The sequence below is a fragment of the Filicampus tigris genome, chromosome 6 (assembly GCF_054856515.1).
Source record: "Filicampus tigris isolate MCC_2025a chromosome 6, RoL_Ftig_1.0, whole genome shotgun sequence".
Lineage (NCBI taxonomy): Eukaryota > Metazoa > Chordata > Actinopteri > Syngnathiformes > Syngnathidae > Filicampus > Filicampus tigris.
In genome coordinates this window covers 4,559,945-4,577,924 of record NC_141222.1, presented here as the reverse complement: position 1 = coordinate 4,577,924, position 17,980 = coordinate 4,559,945, and the positions used below count along the sequence as shown (strand labels likewise).

At 40.5% G+C, this 17,980-nt stretch overlaps 1 protein-coding gene across 8 annotated transcripts in view; it reads right to left on the bottom strand.

The window, feature by feature from the left end:
- The window catches only part of LOC147145540 (potassium voltage-gated channel subfamily KQT member 5-like), a 118,218-nt gene that overhangs the window by 14,582 nt on the left and 85,656 nt on the right, over positions 1–17,980 (bottom strand). For 6 of the 8 annotated variants that reach the window (XM_086032300.1, XM_086032294.1, XM_086032297.1 and 3 more), the window contains exons 3-9: positions 17,729–17,855; positions 14,116–14,291; positions 8,565–8,690; positions 8,197–8,307; positions 7,470–7,565; positions 6,530–6,624; positions 3,556–3,582 (exon numbers count right to left, since the gene is read on the bottom strand). In XM_086032300.1, coding sequence (XP_085888426.1) covers positions 3,556–3,582; positions 6,530–6,624; positions 7,470–7,565; positions 8,197–8,307; positions 8,565–8,690; positions 14,116–14,291; positions 17,729–17,855 — 758 coding nt within the window. The remainder of the gene's footprint in view (positions 1–3,555; positions 3,583–6,529; positions 6,625–7,469; positions 7,566–8,196; positions 8,308–8,564; positions 8,691–14,115; positions 14,292–17,728; positions 17,856–17,980) is intronic. The other 2 variants (XM_086032296.1, XM_086032299.1) reach the window with 1 other exon arrangement.

The following is a 17,980-nucleotide window of genomic DNA, read 5'->3' as shown; positions in this document are numbered from 1 at the left end:
GTGTTTTATGACTATATAGACATGGAACCAAAGGAAAGATTAGATTCTCTTCTTTCATAAGAAAAAAAAAGTTTATTTCTAGCATTTGACATGTCCTGAAAATCCTGTTTCTAGAAAAAACAGAGAAATCAAGGCTTTTGTGAAAAGATTTTTATATATAAACTATAAACTCATCAATTTCAACTTTGACCCCAATATTTTTGCTTTTTTGACACATCAGATACATAAACAGTACTTTTCTTATTTAAAAACACCAAAACAATTCTAAAAAAGCAACTTTGATGCCAAAAAACAAAAAATATTTGAAGATTAATCACTGTTGTATTGTTGGGGGGTAGTGTAGGTAGACCCCAATAAATCCTGTAGTGATAGTTTCAATAAACAATTCTGTCATAAACTGCTGTCCAGTGTATCATCAAAGGAACCGGGTAACATTTTTATTTCTATTATATGTTGCCCATGAGTTAGAAACACGCATGTGCACCTCAGTAGGTCAGTGCCTTTTGTATATTGTGGACATGAATGCATGCGCCTTACAAATTCCTCATGCAAAATTGATAAAATCGGGTGCGATATAACGGACCATGCTCCCACCTCTTCATCAGTCCTCGTTTGGTTCACACCGGAGGTCATGCACACAGAGAAGCTACAGGTAAGATAATAATAATGCATCAGATTCATGTAGTGCTTTGTACAAATATTTTACTTCACTGTACAAATATTTTACTTCACTGTATTGCGTGAGGCCTAATGTGACCAAACCAAGGAGTGATAAGGAGGAGGATTGTCGTTTGCAGACGCGTATTAAATACCGTATCTCTTGAATTGTATAAGACGTGTGTGCCAATTCCTAGGTCGTGCTCGCGAGACACTCTACACAAAGTGCGCATGCAATTTGCCCTGTGATTGCCTAGCGACCAGTGAGGGTGTACCCTGCCTCTCGCCCAAAGTCAGCTGGGATAGGATTGAGCACACCTGTGACCCAGATGAGGATAAGCGGTATAGAAGATTGATGGTATAGTCATCAGCTTCATAATTTGAATACACTAGAATTGGAGTAATTTTGCAGTTATGTCTCGGTTGTTCCGTAAAATGCCAATTTTCCCCAATCCCTGTATTTTGTGTTATTTGTTCATAATAAATCAACAACAAAAAAACTGTCAATTGCATTGACTATTTAGTATAATTAACAAAAATTGCAAATGCTCACTAATTTGGTACACAGTGTAGTCAGCATTCCCAAAAACATGTCATGGAAAGAGCAGCGGTATACCTATGTTTCCAAGTGGTACACCTCCTCAGAAGCTCCTGTTTATTACTATGCATTTTACTAAAAAAAAAAATAAATAAATAAATAAAAAAAAAGGGCAGACAGACATACAGTAAGTGTGTGTTATTAGAGGGAGAGAGAGAGACAGAGAGAGAGAGAGAGCGAGCAAGAGACAGAGAGATCTATGTGTAGTTACTTTAAAACATTCTAACTGTCAACACAGTTCACCTTTTTATTTTGGCCCTTATTTTTACCATTTTTCTTCTACATTTTAACGAATGCACTTCAAAAAGACACCTGAAGTACTTCCCTTTTAGGAAGTTATGGCAAGCGATGAAGCTCCAAGCAACACAGTTGGTGGACCTCAGACATTTTGAAGTAGCAAAAACAAGGCATTTAGGATTAGATGAGATTAAGAGACGACAATTTTAAAAATGCTAGTTTGGTGACTCACACACTTTATGATGATGTCCCCATGATGATGATGTGGAACAAAGAAACAAGTGACTGACTCACCAGTTTGCATCCAGCAAATGTGACAGTTACTTAGGGACCGCACTCAGCATACTGTCATCTTAAATTTATGTTATCTAGTCACTGATCTATAGCAGCTAAAAAACAAAAAGGTTACTGCACTGTAAAAGTGAAATAAAACATAGGTGGAAGCTGAATTCATGTTTTAGACTAAGGGTGACCAACATGGTAGCCGCCAAGGACCTGATGAGAAGCCTGCTGGTCGGTTCTAAGACTAGCTCACCAGTGAGCTGTTTAACTCATTCACTGCCAGACATTTTCAGACCTTCTTTTACCCTAACGTTTGAAAAAAAATGAAAAAATATAAATAAATTCCCGGGATTGAATAGCTGGACTGTGAAAAGACAAGTAAATTTGTCAATGGCAGTGAATGACTTAAAAAACATAATAAATGTGTTGCTCATCTAAAAATGAATAAATCAATAAATGAAGTGGGACTTATCTGCATGTAACTTTTTGGGGGGCGCATGGATGGATGAATATATTTGGAAATGACAATATTAAAAAAAAAACACAAAAACAAAGGTCATTATTATATGCATGACCAAACCATAGCATTCCTGGAGATAAACTTTGGAAGGACGATGAGGAGATGATTTACGCCCAAATAATTTGATCAAATGTGTTATACCAGAAGTATATATCAAACTGGTAGTCAATATGGGCTCCAATGACACAATTCTTCATGTGTATTACAGGCATTGTTTTCCAATAGCAGCTCCATTTGATTTGGCGGATATTAGCCTGCGGTTAGCCCTATCATCCGGAATTTTTTTCATTGAAAACGCAAGACTCCAGCCACAGTGGAGATTTGCGGATACCTCTGGATCCGGTGGGCAGTCAGATCCGGAGATTTACGTCGTCACTGTGCGACAAAAATGCTCTCACGTCACTTGCGCGACTTGTGTTTTCATGCGAGTCAACATGGATTCTCGCGGCGCTGCGTTGGTTATAGCCATTCTCGATGCGTTTTTTGCTTACTTATTTGCTTCTCGTTGAAAGGTTTAAAAGCAATTCTGACCTCTTGTCGGTTCCCCTGAACGAGTTTGGCGCCGTGTTTTGGTTTGGTAGAAGTGACTTCAAAGGATGGAAGTTCCTTCTGAATGGACAGTATTTGGCTAACTACTGCCATCTAGAAGCTTGGCATGCGTTTGAAAACGCACTTCTGCAGTTTCGTGTGGATGCGTTTTTTTAATGTGTATTTCAAAGCAGGCGAGGGGGGGATATACGGTTGTTAAAAAACCCGACTACGTGTAGACAAGACCTCAAAATGACATCACAACTGCTCAGGGCTCAGGTAATGACCAATTGCGGCTCACCTGTTTTCTGAAGCTGAGCCGTGATTGGTCGTTATCTGAGCCCTGAGCAGGTGTGATGTCATTTTCAATCAACAGAAGTGACAAAATGGCCGCCCGCTGAGATGGCTAAAAAGGGGTGGATTTTGCTGCTTAGCTCATATTTCACAACCGCAATATTAATCACAATGCCATGTTCAGACTAGAGTGGCTGCATAGACCATATTCTTTGAAAAAAAATTGTTTGGGTTGATTTGAATGGTTCACCCATGTAAACAATGCAACATTTATATGTAGCCATCCACATTTGTGCCAGGGCATACTGTATATGATGAATTTGCATCTTGAATCTCAATTGATTTGAAAGACATTTGCTTTGGAAACAGAAGGCTACACAGAAATAGATACTCCAAGCCATGTTTTTCCACAAAAGAATTGTGTTTTTCCATCACAAACCTTGTAGTTGGTTCTCCTTGTTCTTTTCTGGAGTTGCCAGTTGACAGTTGAGAAAAAGACAGAAATTGTATTAGATATGTATTAATTATTTCAAAAGTTCTTTGTTCACATCAATTTCAACAATCGCACTCACAGGACCCAATAGTGTATTTCATGCATTTCGGGTTTGAGCCTATTGAGTAGCAATAAAATCTACTTCATCATTTATTTCTAATTACGTGAACATCATTAAAAACAAATCATAAAGCATGGTTTGACACAGTACAATTAGCAATCGATCAAACATACATACTAGTTCCCCCAGGATTACGCGATAACCGAATTTACCGCAGATATCAAAGCCTTCCGCGGAAATCAGTGCACGGAATCTAGGGCAAGATTCAGAATAATATATTTCCATGTAGTTTTGATCCCGGCAGCTAGATGTCGCAGTCAGATAGACGGGGTCCAAGACTCACAGCTGTCCCTGTTGATCGGTTGAATGTTTGTTTGCATTTTTTCAACTGTAAGCAGTAATGTTTACAATAGCCACTAGGGGTAAATGGACAGTTTACACTTAGTTTTAATCGTTTTCTTTAATCATTGGAAGTTGTTCTGTTAACTTTGTTTACAAATAGTTAAATGCAATGTTTTGCACTTGAATTTTTTTTTCTTCTTGTATGCAGTACGTTTTACAATAGCCAGGTCACGTGGACATTTCACACCTTGATTAAATTGTTGCTTTAAATTCACTTGTTCTGCCTCAAAACCATAGTTTGGTGAAATGTTTGGACTTATATACGTATTGCAAATAAATCTTCGCAAGAGGGACAAAGAGAATATCGATGTTGATTTTTCAAAACCACAATGTTTCAGAGTGTTTTGGTTTTGCAAATAATTCCCTAAGAGAATTCGAAATTAATTTGCTTTATAACTGCTCGTTTTAGGTGTTTTTTTTTAATGCCCACGGAAAATCAACTTTCAAGCCGGGGAATCAACATTTTTCTCTGCAGATTCCTCGGGGACTAACATACATACATACCAATGGATATACCATCAGATGTGCATACTGTATATACACTACCCACAAAAAGTGAGTTAATTAACTTTTGGGCCAAATTCTAGGATTCCCCTAAAATGTGTCACAGGTTACTTCTCAAAACTTGTACATGCACATGTCCGACTGTTCTGTGTTTCAGTACTTTGTGGACAGCTTGCTGTTTTTTAACTAGCTCTTTTTGAAGAAGCTGAATGGCAAAATTTACAGCAGGTGCTTTATCTATGAACCAAACCAATATACTTATTTCCTGCTTCTGTCAGCACCAATATTTGAACAATCCTCTTCATCATGCTGTTCACATTTTGACACCATGAGACCATGACGACACCTAACAATCAACAGTAGCTTGCCAATGCAAGGCTTTAAACAGGGTGCTCTCTTACGGTGTGACAGAGTTGTCATCAGCAGGTTGCAACAGAGATGGAAACACTGGAAGAGTCACAGAAAGCCATAAAAGTGGACATCCTTGGGAATGTGGGTCGATCCATGGCTCAAACGCTTGCTGTGAATTTTGCTCTTCAAACTCCTTGTTAGAGAACAAATTGTCCACAATGTACAGAAGTATTCCAAATGTGCATTCAAAAGTTTACAGAAGGTCAAATTAAATTCACCTTTCGATGTTATACTACATTTTGGATCATTAACAAATACATTTAACTATATTTGACTGTTTATTTGCTAACTCAGCTTTGGGTGGTCTGACGACTTTCCCCATAACGGTATTTGATGCAAATACTTATTTTATACATTTACCCATTTTCATTGACTGAGAAAATTATCATTATTATCATTGTTCAGTGCATTGATAAGGTCTATTTTTCCCATTGAATGCAGGATCGGCAACACAGCGCTTTTACTTACTTGTGTGTATTATACAGTTGCCAAAGACAAAAGCTCAGGGAGTTGGGAGTTTTATTTTGCCCTTTTGTTAATTTATTACAAATGAATCCTGAATTCAGAGTAAGTTGTTTGTGTTTTATTTTAGACTTAAATTCTGCATTGCAAATTGACTGTTGGGCAGTTCCATTTGGTGTAAAATTTAAAATGATCTGTCAATAAGTTAATGCGTGATAGATTAATCATTCTGTTAAGCACTGTACATACATACAGAGACTTTAACTGGGTTAACCTTTGAAGCAAAACCACTCCTTCTCAAACTTTGATTTACCAAAACATCCACCACAAAACACCCGGTGAACTTAATTGTTGAATACAAGGTTCAAATATCAAGCATGCTACAAACATAACTGTTATGTCCAGGGAAAATAAGGACATACTTGAAAACAAATAGAACAAGCATCAGTGAGTCACAAAACCTTTCATCTAATCACTAATTAGCTAATGGATGAACTAATCACTGTATTGTGTTTGCAAGCGTCTTCCATCATTAAGACACAGTTGTACTGTAATGGAAATCAGGGGAATATCAAGCCGTGTGCTTAAATTTGTATTTCTACATTGAATAATGCTATAATGGCACATTCAAAAATTCTGTATGCAATAAAGCATGTTTTAAGTCCGTGGATTCCCTCTGCAATGTAAGATATCGTACATGGTTACAGCTATTAAAAATCTAGAGATGGCTCAGTCGTGAAGTAAAATGGCAGACGGCACGAAATTGAGTACACTCGTGCAGGTCAGGCCATTATAGCGATTGATCTCTGCATGGCTCACAGCTCATGGGCACGCACTAAAGGTCGGAAATTCGGGTGGGCTTGATAATTGCGTACATCAGGGAAACTAAATGCTACAATTGCTGTATTGATTCCATAAACTGATGGCTGCTATTGATCTCTCAAGTGACTGGATTTACATGTTGTAAATTGTGTGGAATGAATAGGTTAACTTTTAGGGCATTTCTTTTTTTTTTACAGTACATGTACAGAAAAAGACATGTGACCAAATACAGGCAACAGCTGCCATAATTGTACCTACTTTGTAGGGCTGCAGGTATGCAACGCTTTCAAGTGAGGCTTCCAGGTAGCAATGGAAACCGAGTGCTCATCAGCTGCATAACTACGCCAAACACACTGCATGCAGAATACACAAAACCAAGAAGAAGGAGAAGAAGAAGAAGGAAAAAGTAGAGAGAGAAGACCCATAAACATAAAGAAAAGAATTTAAAAACAGGGAGTTGAGAGACAAAAGATGAGGAAGAAAATGAGGGGGATAGAAAAGACAAAAAAAAAAAAATAGAGAGCTGATTAGTGAAAACACTAACACAGGGGTGTCACACGTCTTGGCTTGGAGCGGAGGACAGGCATGGATACATGCCTGTGGGAGGGCAGGAGGCTCTCATAGTGCCGCCATGTGGCATCCAGGTATGGCCTGGTGCTGTCTGTGGAGTAATAACGCCACGCAGCCTGGTACAACATGTGAATGGACAGGATGACACGATGACGGTAGGAAAAGGAGGAACGTAACACGGCAGGAATATGGAATGGCAGATAAGCTCAGTGCCACAGTGGAAGGGGATGAAGAAGAAGCGGTGTCAGATGAAAATGAGGGGCAAAATACGATGTGGTATATGCAGAACGACAATGTGAAAAAGAATACAGAAATGACAATTGAATGCACTACTGGGGATGCTGGGAAAGGAGGAAATATGTGAAAGCAGACACAGCGGGAGTGAAAATGACATATTCCGACATGCAAACAATGGGGAAAGAATGCAACAACCTCCCGGATTAATAGAGTGAAATTACATGCTAGGAGATTTTTTTTTTCTTCTTAATCAAATTGTATGATGAATAACAAGCGTCCACAGAGGTTAAAGGGAGGGTGGCTAATTATAATAGTGGTCTATTGTTTTGAATAACAGCAAGATTCATGTTGGCCACACAGAGATGTCATGTATGCTGCATATTCAATGTACCTGGATGAGGTAGGCTGCAGGGTTCCTCCTCTTTTCAAAGTGCTTCTGCCTGTGCTGCTCTTGGACCTTCAGAGCAAAACCTGAGCCCAGAATACCCTAGTGTGAAAGGAAGGAAGTTTGTGAAGCGTTGCTTTCAGTATCACTTTAATTTGCATGATTTGAACTAAACATAGAATATGGTAAAGGTGCCCTGTCGAGTTTTTACAATCTCTTAAAGTGAGTGTGTCTCCTTTTGTCCTTTGCCCATTCAGTCACCTTGCAGGTGATACATGACAAGGCTATACATGGATTTACCTTGGACAGCTCACAATACAAAATCACTTGATATTGTGTGCTTTGTCTGTAGCATGTCGATTCATTTGTTCGTCTACTTCATCTCAATGTCTCATCAGCTTGTTACAATTCAATTGATGCCATGCCGTACCTGCACCCTGCTATGTGCTACACCGTAAATCTTGATTTACCTAGGAAGAGATCTCCGCAGCGTAACAGGCCATCAAAGGTGTGTATGTTTCCTCTCAGACCAATTATGTGGCTGTAATGACCCCGCTTTAATCACCATTTGAGCCGTAAATATGCATCCATACAAAACGAAGCGAGTATCAGACACTCCTGCTTGAGGTTATCACCATGAGTACTTTCATTAGCTAATAGGAAATTACGCCCAAATCGATGGGATCTGTAGGAGCTGTCATGAAAAAGAAGGTCTTGAAAAGTCTGCACTTACTGCAGGTAAGGCAAAGAAAGAGATCCCCAACAGCGCAAACCCAGCAGACAACATTCTTCCTGTCCATGTCTTTGGTGTCTTGTCCCCATAGCCGATGGTTGTCAGAGTGATCTGTGAAAAGATGTTGCTGATTTAGAAATGCAGTTCAAACATGCACTTTGGTTGTTACATGCTGTAGAATACTTTGTGATCCTTTTTCCAATTAAATAAATGCAAAGTAAAGGCCTCCTGATGAGAGGACTTGCAAAAGGCAAAAGGGTAAAAGGCAAAGGCAAATGTTATTTATGGAACTCTTCATAGCTTGTTAGGAGTTCAAAAAGCGCACTGAATTTTTATACATCTCTGGCAACAGATTCCTCAAAACTCACCGTGCCCCACCATAAGGCATCAGCGTATGTGGCAAACTCCTTGTTGAACTTATTCTCCACAAGGTAGACAAGGAATGAAGAGAAGATGAGAACCAAGAAACCAATGTACCAAGCAGTAACCAGTTCCTGTGGGCAAAGATCAGCAGGCATTCAGAACGCAGTGTTACAGCTTAGGACTTAGTTTTGTGCCCAGCACAAGTCTAGCGCAAAGCGTGGTCTAACTGCGCATACGGGCGGAGTTTTCCTTCATTTGCTATTTTGGCAGATGCGCGCAGTCACAAACGGGCGGCGCTTTGCACCATTGTGGGCGTGAACACAGCCAACTAGCTTTGCCACCAATGGAAGCAGCTCCTCTCATTTCCTTTAAATGAAAAATTATAATAATATGTTGTATGAATTCATTTCTACAATGATTTAGAGCGTTCCATTCATGCTGTTGTCATGAAAATGATAACATCCAACACAAATAGCCGCGGAGCGCAGACTCTGTCTTCCTGCAGTTCGATCAAATTCAACAAAACACAGACCTGCTTCCAGCAGGCGTCAAGTTGAATCTACTTTCAGCCACCAAGTGGTCAAGTGTGCCAGGGGTGTGTAAAACAAAAACACCCTCGGTCCGCAGTGCGGTCTGCCAAATTCCCAAACACGGTAAACTACCGTGTGCCAGTTTTTACGCCCGAGCACAGTCTACAAAAATACTGTAGAGCCCTTTCAGTTAAGTCATTTCACAAGTGCCACTCCTATCCTTAATGGTCAAAGAACTTAAACAACCACACTATCAAACTCTGGTTGAAGTTAAAACACAGTGACAGTGAAGCACACTACCCAGATAGATACAAATCCAATGGTGACACTGAATACAAAATTCATTTAAAAAAATGGGGGCGGATTTACGGGTGTGGGGTTTGTGGAATCAAAATGCACACCACAGTTTTCAAATTTGTATTTGCTTAACATTTGGAAAACCATGTACCATTTCCATTCCACTTTACATTTGTGCTACTTTTTGTTGGCGGATCATATGACATCTCAAAAAATACAAAATCAAAAAAAAATAAAGAAAACTCTGGAGTTTGTGATTGTTAGGCACAGGTGCCAAACTCCTGTCCTCGAGGACCAATATCCAACATGTAGTACATGTTTTTTATACGCTCATCAGCTAGCTCTGCAGGAACCTGTTAACAATCCTGATCATTTGAATCAGGTGTGTTGGAGGAGGGAAACATCTCAATCATGCAGGATAGTGGCCCTGCAGCACTGGAGTTTGACACCTGTGTTGTAAGGTGTCAAAATGTGAAAAAGTTCAAGGGATATGACTACTTTTTCAAGGCACTGTGCGCACCACCATTTTTACTGGTTATTGTGGCCATAAAATTCAATCTTTGTCATATCTGACCCTAAAATTCTACCGGAGAAAGAATTCACGTTGTCCATGTGGTCTATGGCAGACGTCAGTCAAGCTTGAAGGTGTAAATGTTGGGGAGCCGTAGGCCTAACTCCTGATAGCAGATGGATACACTAGCAATCATGCTAGCAATCATGCTAGTGTATCCATCCAGTTCCAGTTCATGACAGGCGTTTGCTTAGGTGGTTCGACGTTGGCCATAACCATCGTCTTCGGTGAGGGACTGTGAATCTACCAAAATCTCGCCACAGTGTACACTGCTTGTTATGTTCAGCTGTTGAAACATCATTGTGGGCATTTTTGGCTTCAGGTAACATTCGTCACTGTTAAATTAGTCAAGTTTGCCATAGCTCCATGATGAACTCTTTGGACTTTCCTGCTAGTTCTGTGTGCTGTTCATTTTAACGAGTACGGTCATCTTTTTTATGTCGATGCAGAGTAGTGACCAGCTGTAGCCCATTGTGATTGTGGGAACATTAAAAAGATATAGCAAGTTCTGGAATCATTTTAATGATGTAAGTCAATGTGTGTACTGTATAGAATTCAGAAAATCATGTTTAAAAAAAAAAAAAAATCATGTTATAATAGTGAATGCGATATTGAATCTACCACAGTTAAGCATTGAAATTCATGCCTTAGCAGCTATGTCTGTGGAGAGCGCATACATTTTACATTACTGACCACAGCAAGCATATTCAATGAATACAGTAGATTATTCACTTTGATGTTACAGTTTGATAGCAGTGAAAAAAAAAAATCCATATCTAAGAAACTGTGGCCAGCATTGGCTTCTGCATGAGGCATGCATCAGTCGTGTAGGTGTGTGCGCACGCACTAGGAGGAATTGGAAGGAATTGGCTTGAAACATAGTAAAATCATAAAAGCTTTGATGCACATTCTTAGCTACATTCAGTTGTTAATGTAGAAGTCAAACCCGACATTGTCTTTACAATAATATGTTTTATGTAGCCCCACTAGTCCATTCTGATTAATATTGTGTTTGTGGAATACAAATTAAGCAGCAAAATCAGTTTTTTATCACTTGCCATTTGTCACTTGCTGTTGACTGAAAATGACATCACAGTTGCTCAGGGGTCAGGTAACAATCAATCACAACTCAGCTTCTGAAGAGAGCTGAGCTGTGATTGGTTGTTACCTGAGCCCTGAGCAACTGTGATGTAATTTTCAGCAAGTGACAAAATGGTCGCTCCCTGATGGAGATGGATGAAAACCGCTGGATTTGACTTCTTAAGTCATATTCCCCAAACGCAATTGTAATCAAAATGTCATGTTTAAACTAGTGGGGGCGTATACAAAATATTATTGTAAAGAACAATTTCACAGTTTTTGCATCAAAATTAACATTTTGAGCCTCATTATTACATACTGAATAGCAAAACTGAAACACCGACTGTCAAAAATAGTGATGGGTATTGGGAACCATTCTCATGTTAATTTGAAAGAATGAGAAACATGATTACCAATTAAAACATTAGAGAGTAATTGTCAATGAGTCACTGAATGCACAAGCTGAAGGCTCTTGGCAGTAAGCCCTTACAGAGAAGAGGCAAGGCTAACGCACGCAAGCTCACAAGTGCACGCACGTGCTTGGACGCATGCACGGGATCTCGAGAGAACTGCTATTGTCACCATGTATTTTTGCAAGTCGTCCCATTTTAAAATTGTCATTTGCAGAGGTGGGCATTTAAAAAAAATTTGCTGCTCCGTCATTCGTCATCCATTAGCAGCCTGAGTAGCTGTTCGTCATTCGTTAGTCTGTCATTTTTCAAGCCAAAGCGAATTGTAATCGTCAGTTGGTCAGTCTATCAGTCCATTTGTCCGTCAGTAGGGTCATTGCAGCTTCCCTGATGGAGCTAGCTAGCAAGCTAGCGCTTGACTCCAGTGGGACACACTTCTTTTTTGCGCAATCCACATCACGTCATCCAGACACATCGTGACTGTTAGGTGATTGGACAAATTATTATTTCCTCCTCCCGTAGCAGCCAGTCAGCGTGGCTGACACCAGCTATTCTATTTACAAAATTAGGAGTCTGTGGGAATTCTGGACAGCTGTTGTTTTTTTCCCCCCTTTCTTCATGGGACGCTAAAGAAGTCTGGGCCCCGCTTGCACCGTTGACATTTATACCATCAGCTGCTCAAAGCAGAAGCACTTCTCATTGCCAATCTTAACGATACAAAAGTTATTGAATGCTGTTTGTTTGTTTGTCCTTTAAGGTTTTTTTTTTTTTTTACTTTTTTTTTTTTTTTGTAGCTTATTTTGAGCCTTGCATTGTCTACAGCAATGGTCCCCAAACACCAGTTCACGGCCCGTACCTTGGTACGGGGCCACATAAGAGATAAACTCTAACCCCAAAACTAACTGGCCTTGCAGCAAGCAGCAATCAATCATCTGTAATTATTGGCCAACGAATGGACTGCCATGCAGACGTAAATATTTGTCAAGTGGACACAGTTGTTATTCAAACATGAGAACACAAGTAAGACACAAACATAGAGTAAACTGAAAAACAATTATGACAAATGGCCCTCGTGAAAAACATCTGTAATAGTGGAATGGTGGAGACTAAAACCAACTACAAAAAATGATGGGCGGAGCCACAGTGGAAGGAATTCGGTACAGGCGGCGCAAACAAAAACGGAATCGATCTACATAAAATAGAAAACAAGATCCCCCAAAAAACACCAACAATGAGACAGAAGCCTAAGTTCATACTGCAGCTCAATTATGATTTTTTTGATCATATGCAACACATTTCAGATTTTTGTATGCCGTGTGAATGTCCCAATTCTGCCATGTGTCTGTGTTATGAACGCTCTTCCGCACACATCCGACCTATACGTCATCAAAAGCCAGTATTTCCTCCGCACAGGTGGGGGAGAGTGCGCTCGGCAGACTACTGACATCATCCGTAATCCTGCCAAGTTTATTGATTAACACTTGATGTCTTAACATTTGACTTTAAATTAATCCCATTTGAAACATGAAGTGGACATTTGTGGTAATAGTTGTAATTCAGCCACGCTGAAAGTTAATTCATTAGACGGCTCCGTGAAATAAGGAGATCGAGGAGCGTTGCCTCACATCCCCAAATTATATGCACTTTCTCCCGCCTCGCTACTCCGGCAATAAGGGATAAAATCAGCGCCTAAACGTGGTACCATATTTACTTCCGTAAGAACTGTGTCACTTTCTTTTGTTAACGCAAGCCAACAGACGTCGTACTTTGTGTGTATGCGTGTCACATCATGGATGCGTTGAGTGCACTTTAGAAGTCACTTTTGCTTTTGTAATGTCAATGAGTACATAAGAAGATCGGATTTAACAAAAAAAACGGAATTGGGCATCACGCCCTGCAGTAGGAACGCAGCTTTACAAGCTAGAAAAACAAATCACTGGTAACAAGAAAAAATGCATTGAATGCAATATTTCGACACCTTCCTTCCACTGGAGCCGCACCAAAATAGAGCCCAGTGCTGATTGCCGACAGGTGCGACTCTTGGACTCCACCCACCAATTAAAACCAGCAACACTGAGGGCGGAGGGAAAAAAGTGTCAACATCATGCAAGACTGAACATAACATTGTGTCATCTTTTGATCCTGCACATTTGCAAGATCGTAACTTAAATATTGTGTTTACATTTTAAGGTTTATTCATTATTCCTGAGGGATCCATTTTTAGTAGCTCACTGGGTTATTTTATAGTTATACATTTGTTGTACTGTTGAGTAAACAAAATTTTAATAATTTTCTTTGTTTATTCTTTCCATACTTTCCCGCCATTTTGTTATATTAATGTACTCCCTATGTTAATAAGATCTTGAAGTACTCTCTAGTTATCAAAGTTTTCTGTAGAGATGCATAAAAACCTGCCTTTTAAAATGAATGCAAAACTTTTTTTGTGCATCCGCCGTCCTTTCCGTCAACGAATTGTTGCTCGTCCGCGAAAGCACTTGTCTGAACCCGTCTGTTGTTGGGGACCGCTGGCATACAGGATATGTACTGTACTGCAGTAAAACTGTGACTGTACTTGAACACCACTATGCTGATATTGTTAGATCATGGTATAGAGTAGAGGAAATGTGTGTGCCTGTGCCGATGACTTTGTACTTGTCCTCATGCCTACCTTGCTGTGTGCGTAGACCACAGAACCGAGCAGCTTCCATGTACCCCCTCTGCGGTCCATCCGCACCATGCGTAGGATCTGTAGGAAACGAAGGCTACGCAGGACTGAAGTGGCAAAGATGTTGCCTTGGCTGCCTGCTGACACCACAGCAACTGATGCAATCAGCACTATGATGTCTGCAGGGTACACACACAAAAAAAGAGATGTTTAGTTCTTAGAATGCATCCAATATTTATAACCTGCTGCATGCATTGTGTGGAAACACTATGCAAGAGAGTGTATGGTTTCAGGATTTTCACTTGGAGTAAACACGCGCTGGATACCCTCCATGCTTGACAGAAAAATGGACAGAGAAAACATCCATGAACGCACAAATCCATAGCACTAAATGATTCTGTTTGAGGTTTACTACTCCAGAATGGTGTAGTGCCATTATTTATCCGTGCCCTAACCCATGCAATCTTTCATTTGTGGTTGACTGACAGACCAGAATGTTTCAGGTGAATCATTCATATCATGTGGCATGCCGTGTGATTTCATGTTACATCCACCACAAAAACTTCTGAGTGGTTAACTTCTGTAATATGTTTTGATAAGGCACGCATGACTTCCTCCATCTTGGTGACGGTGTCAAATGCCTCATTACCATTGCTGCTGTGAGTCTCTTAAGTCACCGGGGTTACTGTAATTATGTATCATATATTTTCGGCATGCTCTACTTCTCCCTCAACCAACAACTCTCAACTGAAATAAGAGAACCACGCGGCGAAGTGTTTTCTAACATTTTATCCTAACCGAAAAGATTTCAATTGTCAAATGATAAAGCCTTTGACATTAAGAAAAATGCATACGATCATATTTTAGATTCCCTTCATTTCTAGTTGTGAAATTGTTGGTGTGGGTAAGGGCAACAGCATCATGTCATCAAGAATTTATTGACGGAAATATTTTTTCACAATCCATAGCCATTTAAAGACCAGACCTACATTTTAGGCACTTGTAAAGTTTCCACGGCGCTTTGACTTTTTCCACATTTTAGGTTGCAGCCTCTAGCATTCATCACTGTGTACAGTACAGTATTTGCAGCACTTTCTAGCCTTTTTCCAAAACTGATGAAATTAATGTTTACCCCAAATGTATACACACCGCACACCGTAATGACAATCAGACCTGTTTGAAAGAGTGGCCAGATGGAAGCAACTCCTTAGTAAAAACCTGAAGACACTTGAAGGATTCTCAGACCATGAGAGACAAAATGACCTGGTGTATTTTAGCTTTGGCATTTATGTCACATGTCATGTTTAGATGGAACCAGGCACTGCTCATTACCAGGCCAGTGCCATGGTGGTGGCAAGCATGTTGTGCTGTGGGGGTATTTTCCAGAGACATCCAAGATGAAAACCTGCTCCAGAGTGTTCATACTGGGATGATGGATCATCATCATCTCTCAGCAAGGCAACGACTCTAAGCACACAGCCAAGGTATCAGTGGAGCGGACATAAATCAGACTTGAATCCAACTAGAATGTCTCTGGAGAGATCTGAAAATGGCTGTGCACCTCTTCAAACCTGATGGTGCTTGAGAGGTGCTGCAAAGAGGAATGGGTCCAAAAATATGTGTGCCAAGCTTGTGGCATAATATTCAAAAAGACTCTACAGGACTGAATATCTGCCAACGGTGCATCAACAAAGTATTGAGCAAAGGATGTTAATGAGAGAGATGCTAACGGCAGTAGTTTCAAAATTCATAAACATTATTTCAAGTGTGGGTTGCTGAAGGCGTGGGATCGGTTTCCACTCAGTGACTGTGTGTGTGTGTATGCCCTGTGACTGGCTGGCGACCAGTTCAGGGTGTAGTCCGCCTTTCGCCCATAGTCGGCTGGGATAGGCTCCAGCACCTCCCCGCGAACCTATACAACACAGGTGTCAAACCTAAGGCTCGGGGGCCAGATCCGGCCCGCAACATCATTTTATGTGGCCTGCGAAGGCAAATCTTGTGTTGATTTGATATGTTTCTTTGAAATTGTCTTCACGGTTAACACAACATATGAGATATTGCAAGCATTTGTTCCCAATTCCTTCTTTAAAATACATTGAAAATGAGTTGAACAAACCTTTCCTGGCTTCTAATTTCAAAACTAGTTATCCATCCATTTGTTGTGTCTATATGGTAAGGCAATCACGCATTTATATGGGTTCACAATCGTAACGGCCCTCCGAGGGACTCCATAACTATGATGTGGCCCGCGACAAAAATGAGTTTGACACCCCTGCTATACAGAATAAGCGGTGTGGGAGGTGACACATTATTTCAAGTTTATCAGCTGGCTAATTTCCTGTTCACATCCGCCTGCCGGCTGGAAGTATCGTGAGTGGATTTAATTGTTTATTTGTGTCAACCAAGATAGCATTTAGCTGCCAACGCAACCCACCAGCCCACCAGGGCTATATTTCATTATAAAGCATTAGTATTGTGTTTTATTGCAAAACGTTTGTATTATAATGCAATAAGGCTTCCACTTTCGGGTCGTAGCTGTAAGTGTATGGCGGCGCTAGCATGAGAATGAATGACGGTTTGGAGAGATTTTTACGCTCTAGAGAAGCCCCAGACAAGGACATGCTTTGCATACAAAGGGATAAGGTATGTAATAAATGTTAACAGTTAGTTTACAAAACAAAATTGCTATCCTCCTTTTTCTTATGCCCCATACAGTTAATAAAGATAGCTCCGTGGTATCGCAGCAGAGAACAGTGGTCTTTCTTTTTAAAAGAACCCAACACACCAGGTCAGTTGGCACTTGACCCAGTTAGGGACGATTACAGGGTCGGACGAAAACCCATTTCCTTCCTTGCTTAGTCCATCCTTTTTAAAAACTTCTCATCCTCTGTCCCCAAAATGGGTGTCCATAAGGGGTGCTTAATTCAGTTAAATGGGCCGGCAACCAGTCCTGGCTACCTCTTGCCCTGAGTCAGCTGGGCTAAACTCCAGCACACCCGTTGCCCATGTGAAGATGAGCGTGACAGAAGATGTATAAAGAGTTAAATAGGAGGAAAAAAAAAAAACATATAAATGACATTCAAACAGAGATGATTTGTTTAACAGCAGCAGTGTTGAAGTTCAAGCTTCGCCACTCTGCCTTGTACTGTTGCACACTGCAAATTGCTGCTTGTCTGTTTCCACAATTCCCCCGAGATCAGCAACATCATAAACAACCACATCGATGTTAGCGTGCACAACGTGGGGTCACATATAACCCATGAGCCTTATTCCCCTTCCATCAGTCTTTCCAACTGTTCTTTCCAAGAGGCAGCAGAGGGATTCGTGTCTAAATATTGGAAAAATAAAAGGCCATTGATGCAAACTCATTGCGTAAATGCATTCTTCTCTTATGAGCTTTGACCACAGCTCTCAATGACACGTACAAATGCTGGTCAATCGCATGCAATGGAATATTGCCTACGACCGAACATTATATTGCGAGCGTGCCACAGAGCGAAGGAATAAGGCGACTAAACGATGCAACAGCCATTGAAAAAAGGGAGAGGAAATAGTAAGACTGACTGGGCAATTACATTATTGTGGGAAGTGGAGGTGGGGTGCTGTAATAACTCACCAATGACGCAGAAAGGCTTTCTGGCAAAGCGGAGTCGTCCTTGCCATCCTCGATAGCGACAGCAGCATCCTGCTGACCAGATGCGGATGATGTACTCCAACCCAAAGACCACAATCATGACAAACTCCTACAGGATGTTCAACAAATGATGTATTAATAGTCTTAGCAGAAGACACTTCATATGTTCTGAATAAGTCAGAGCTTCTTAGGATAACTTAAAAATACCTCAGTTGTAGAGTCTAGTATCTAAAT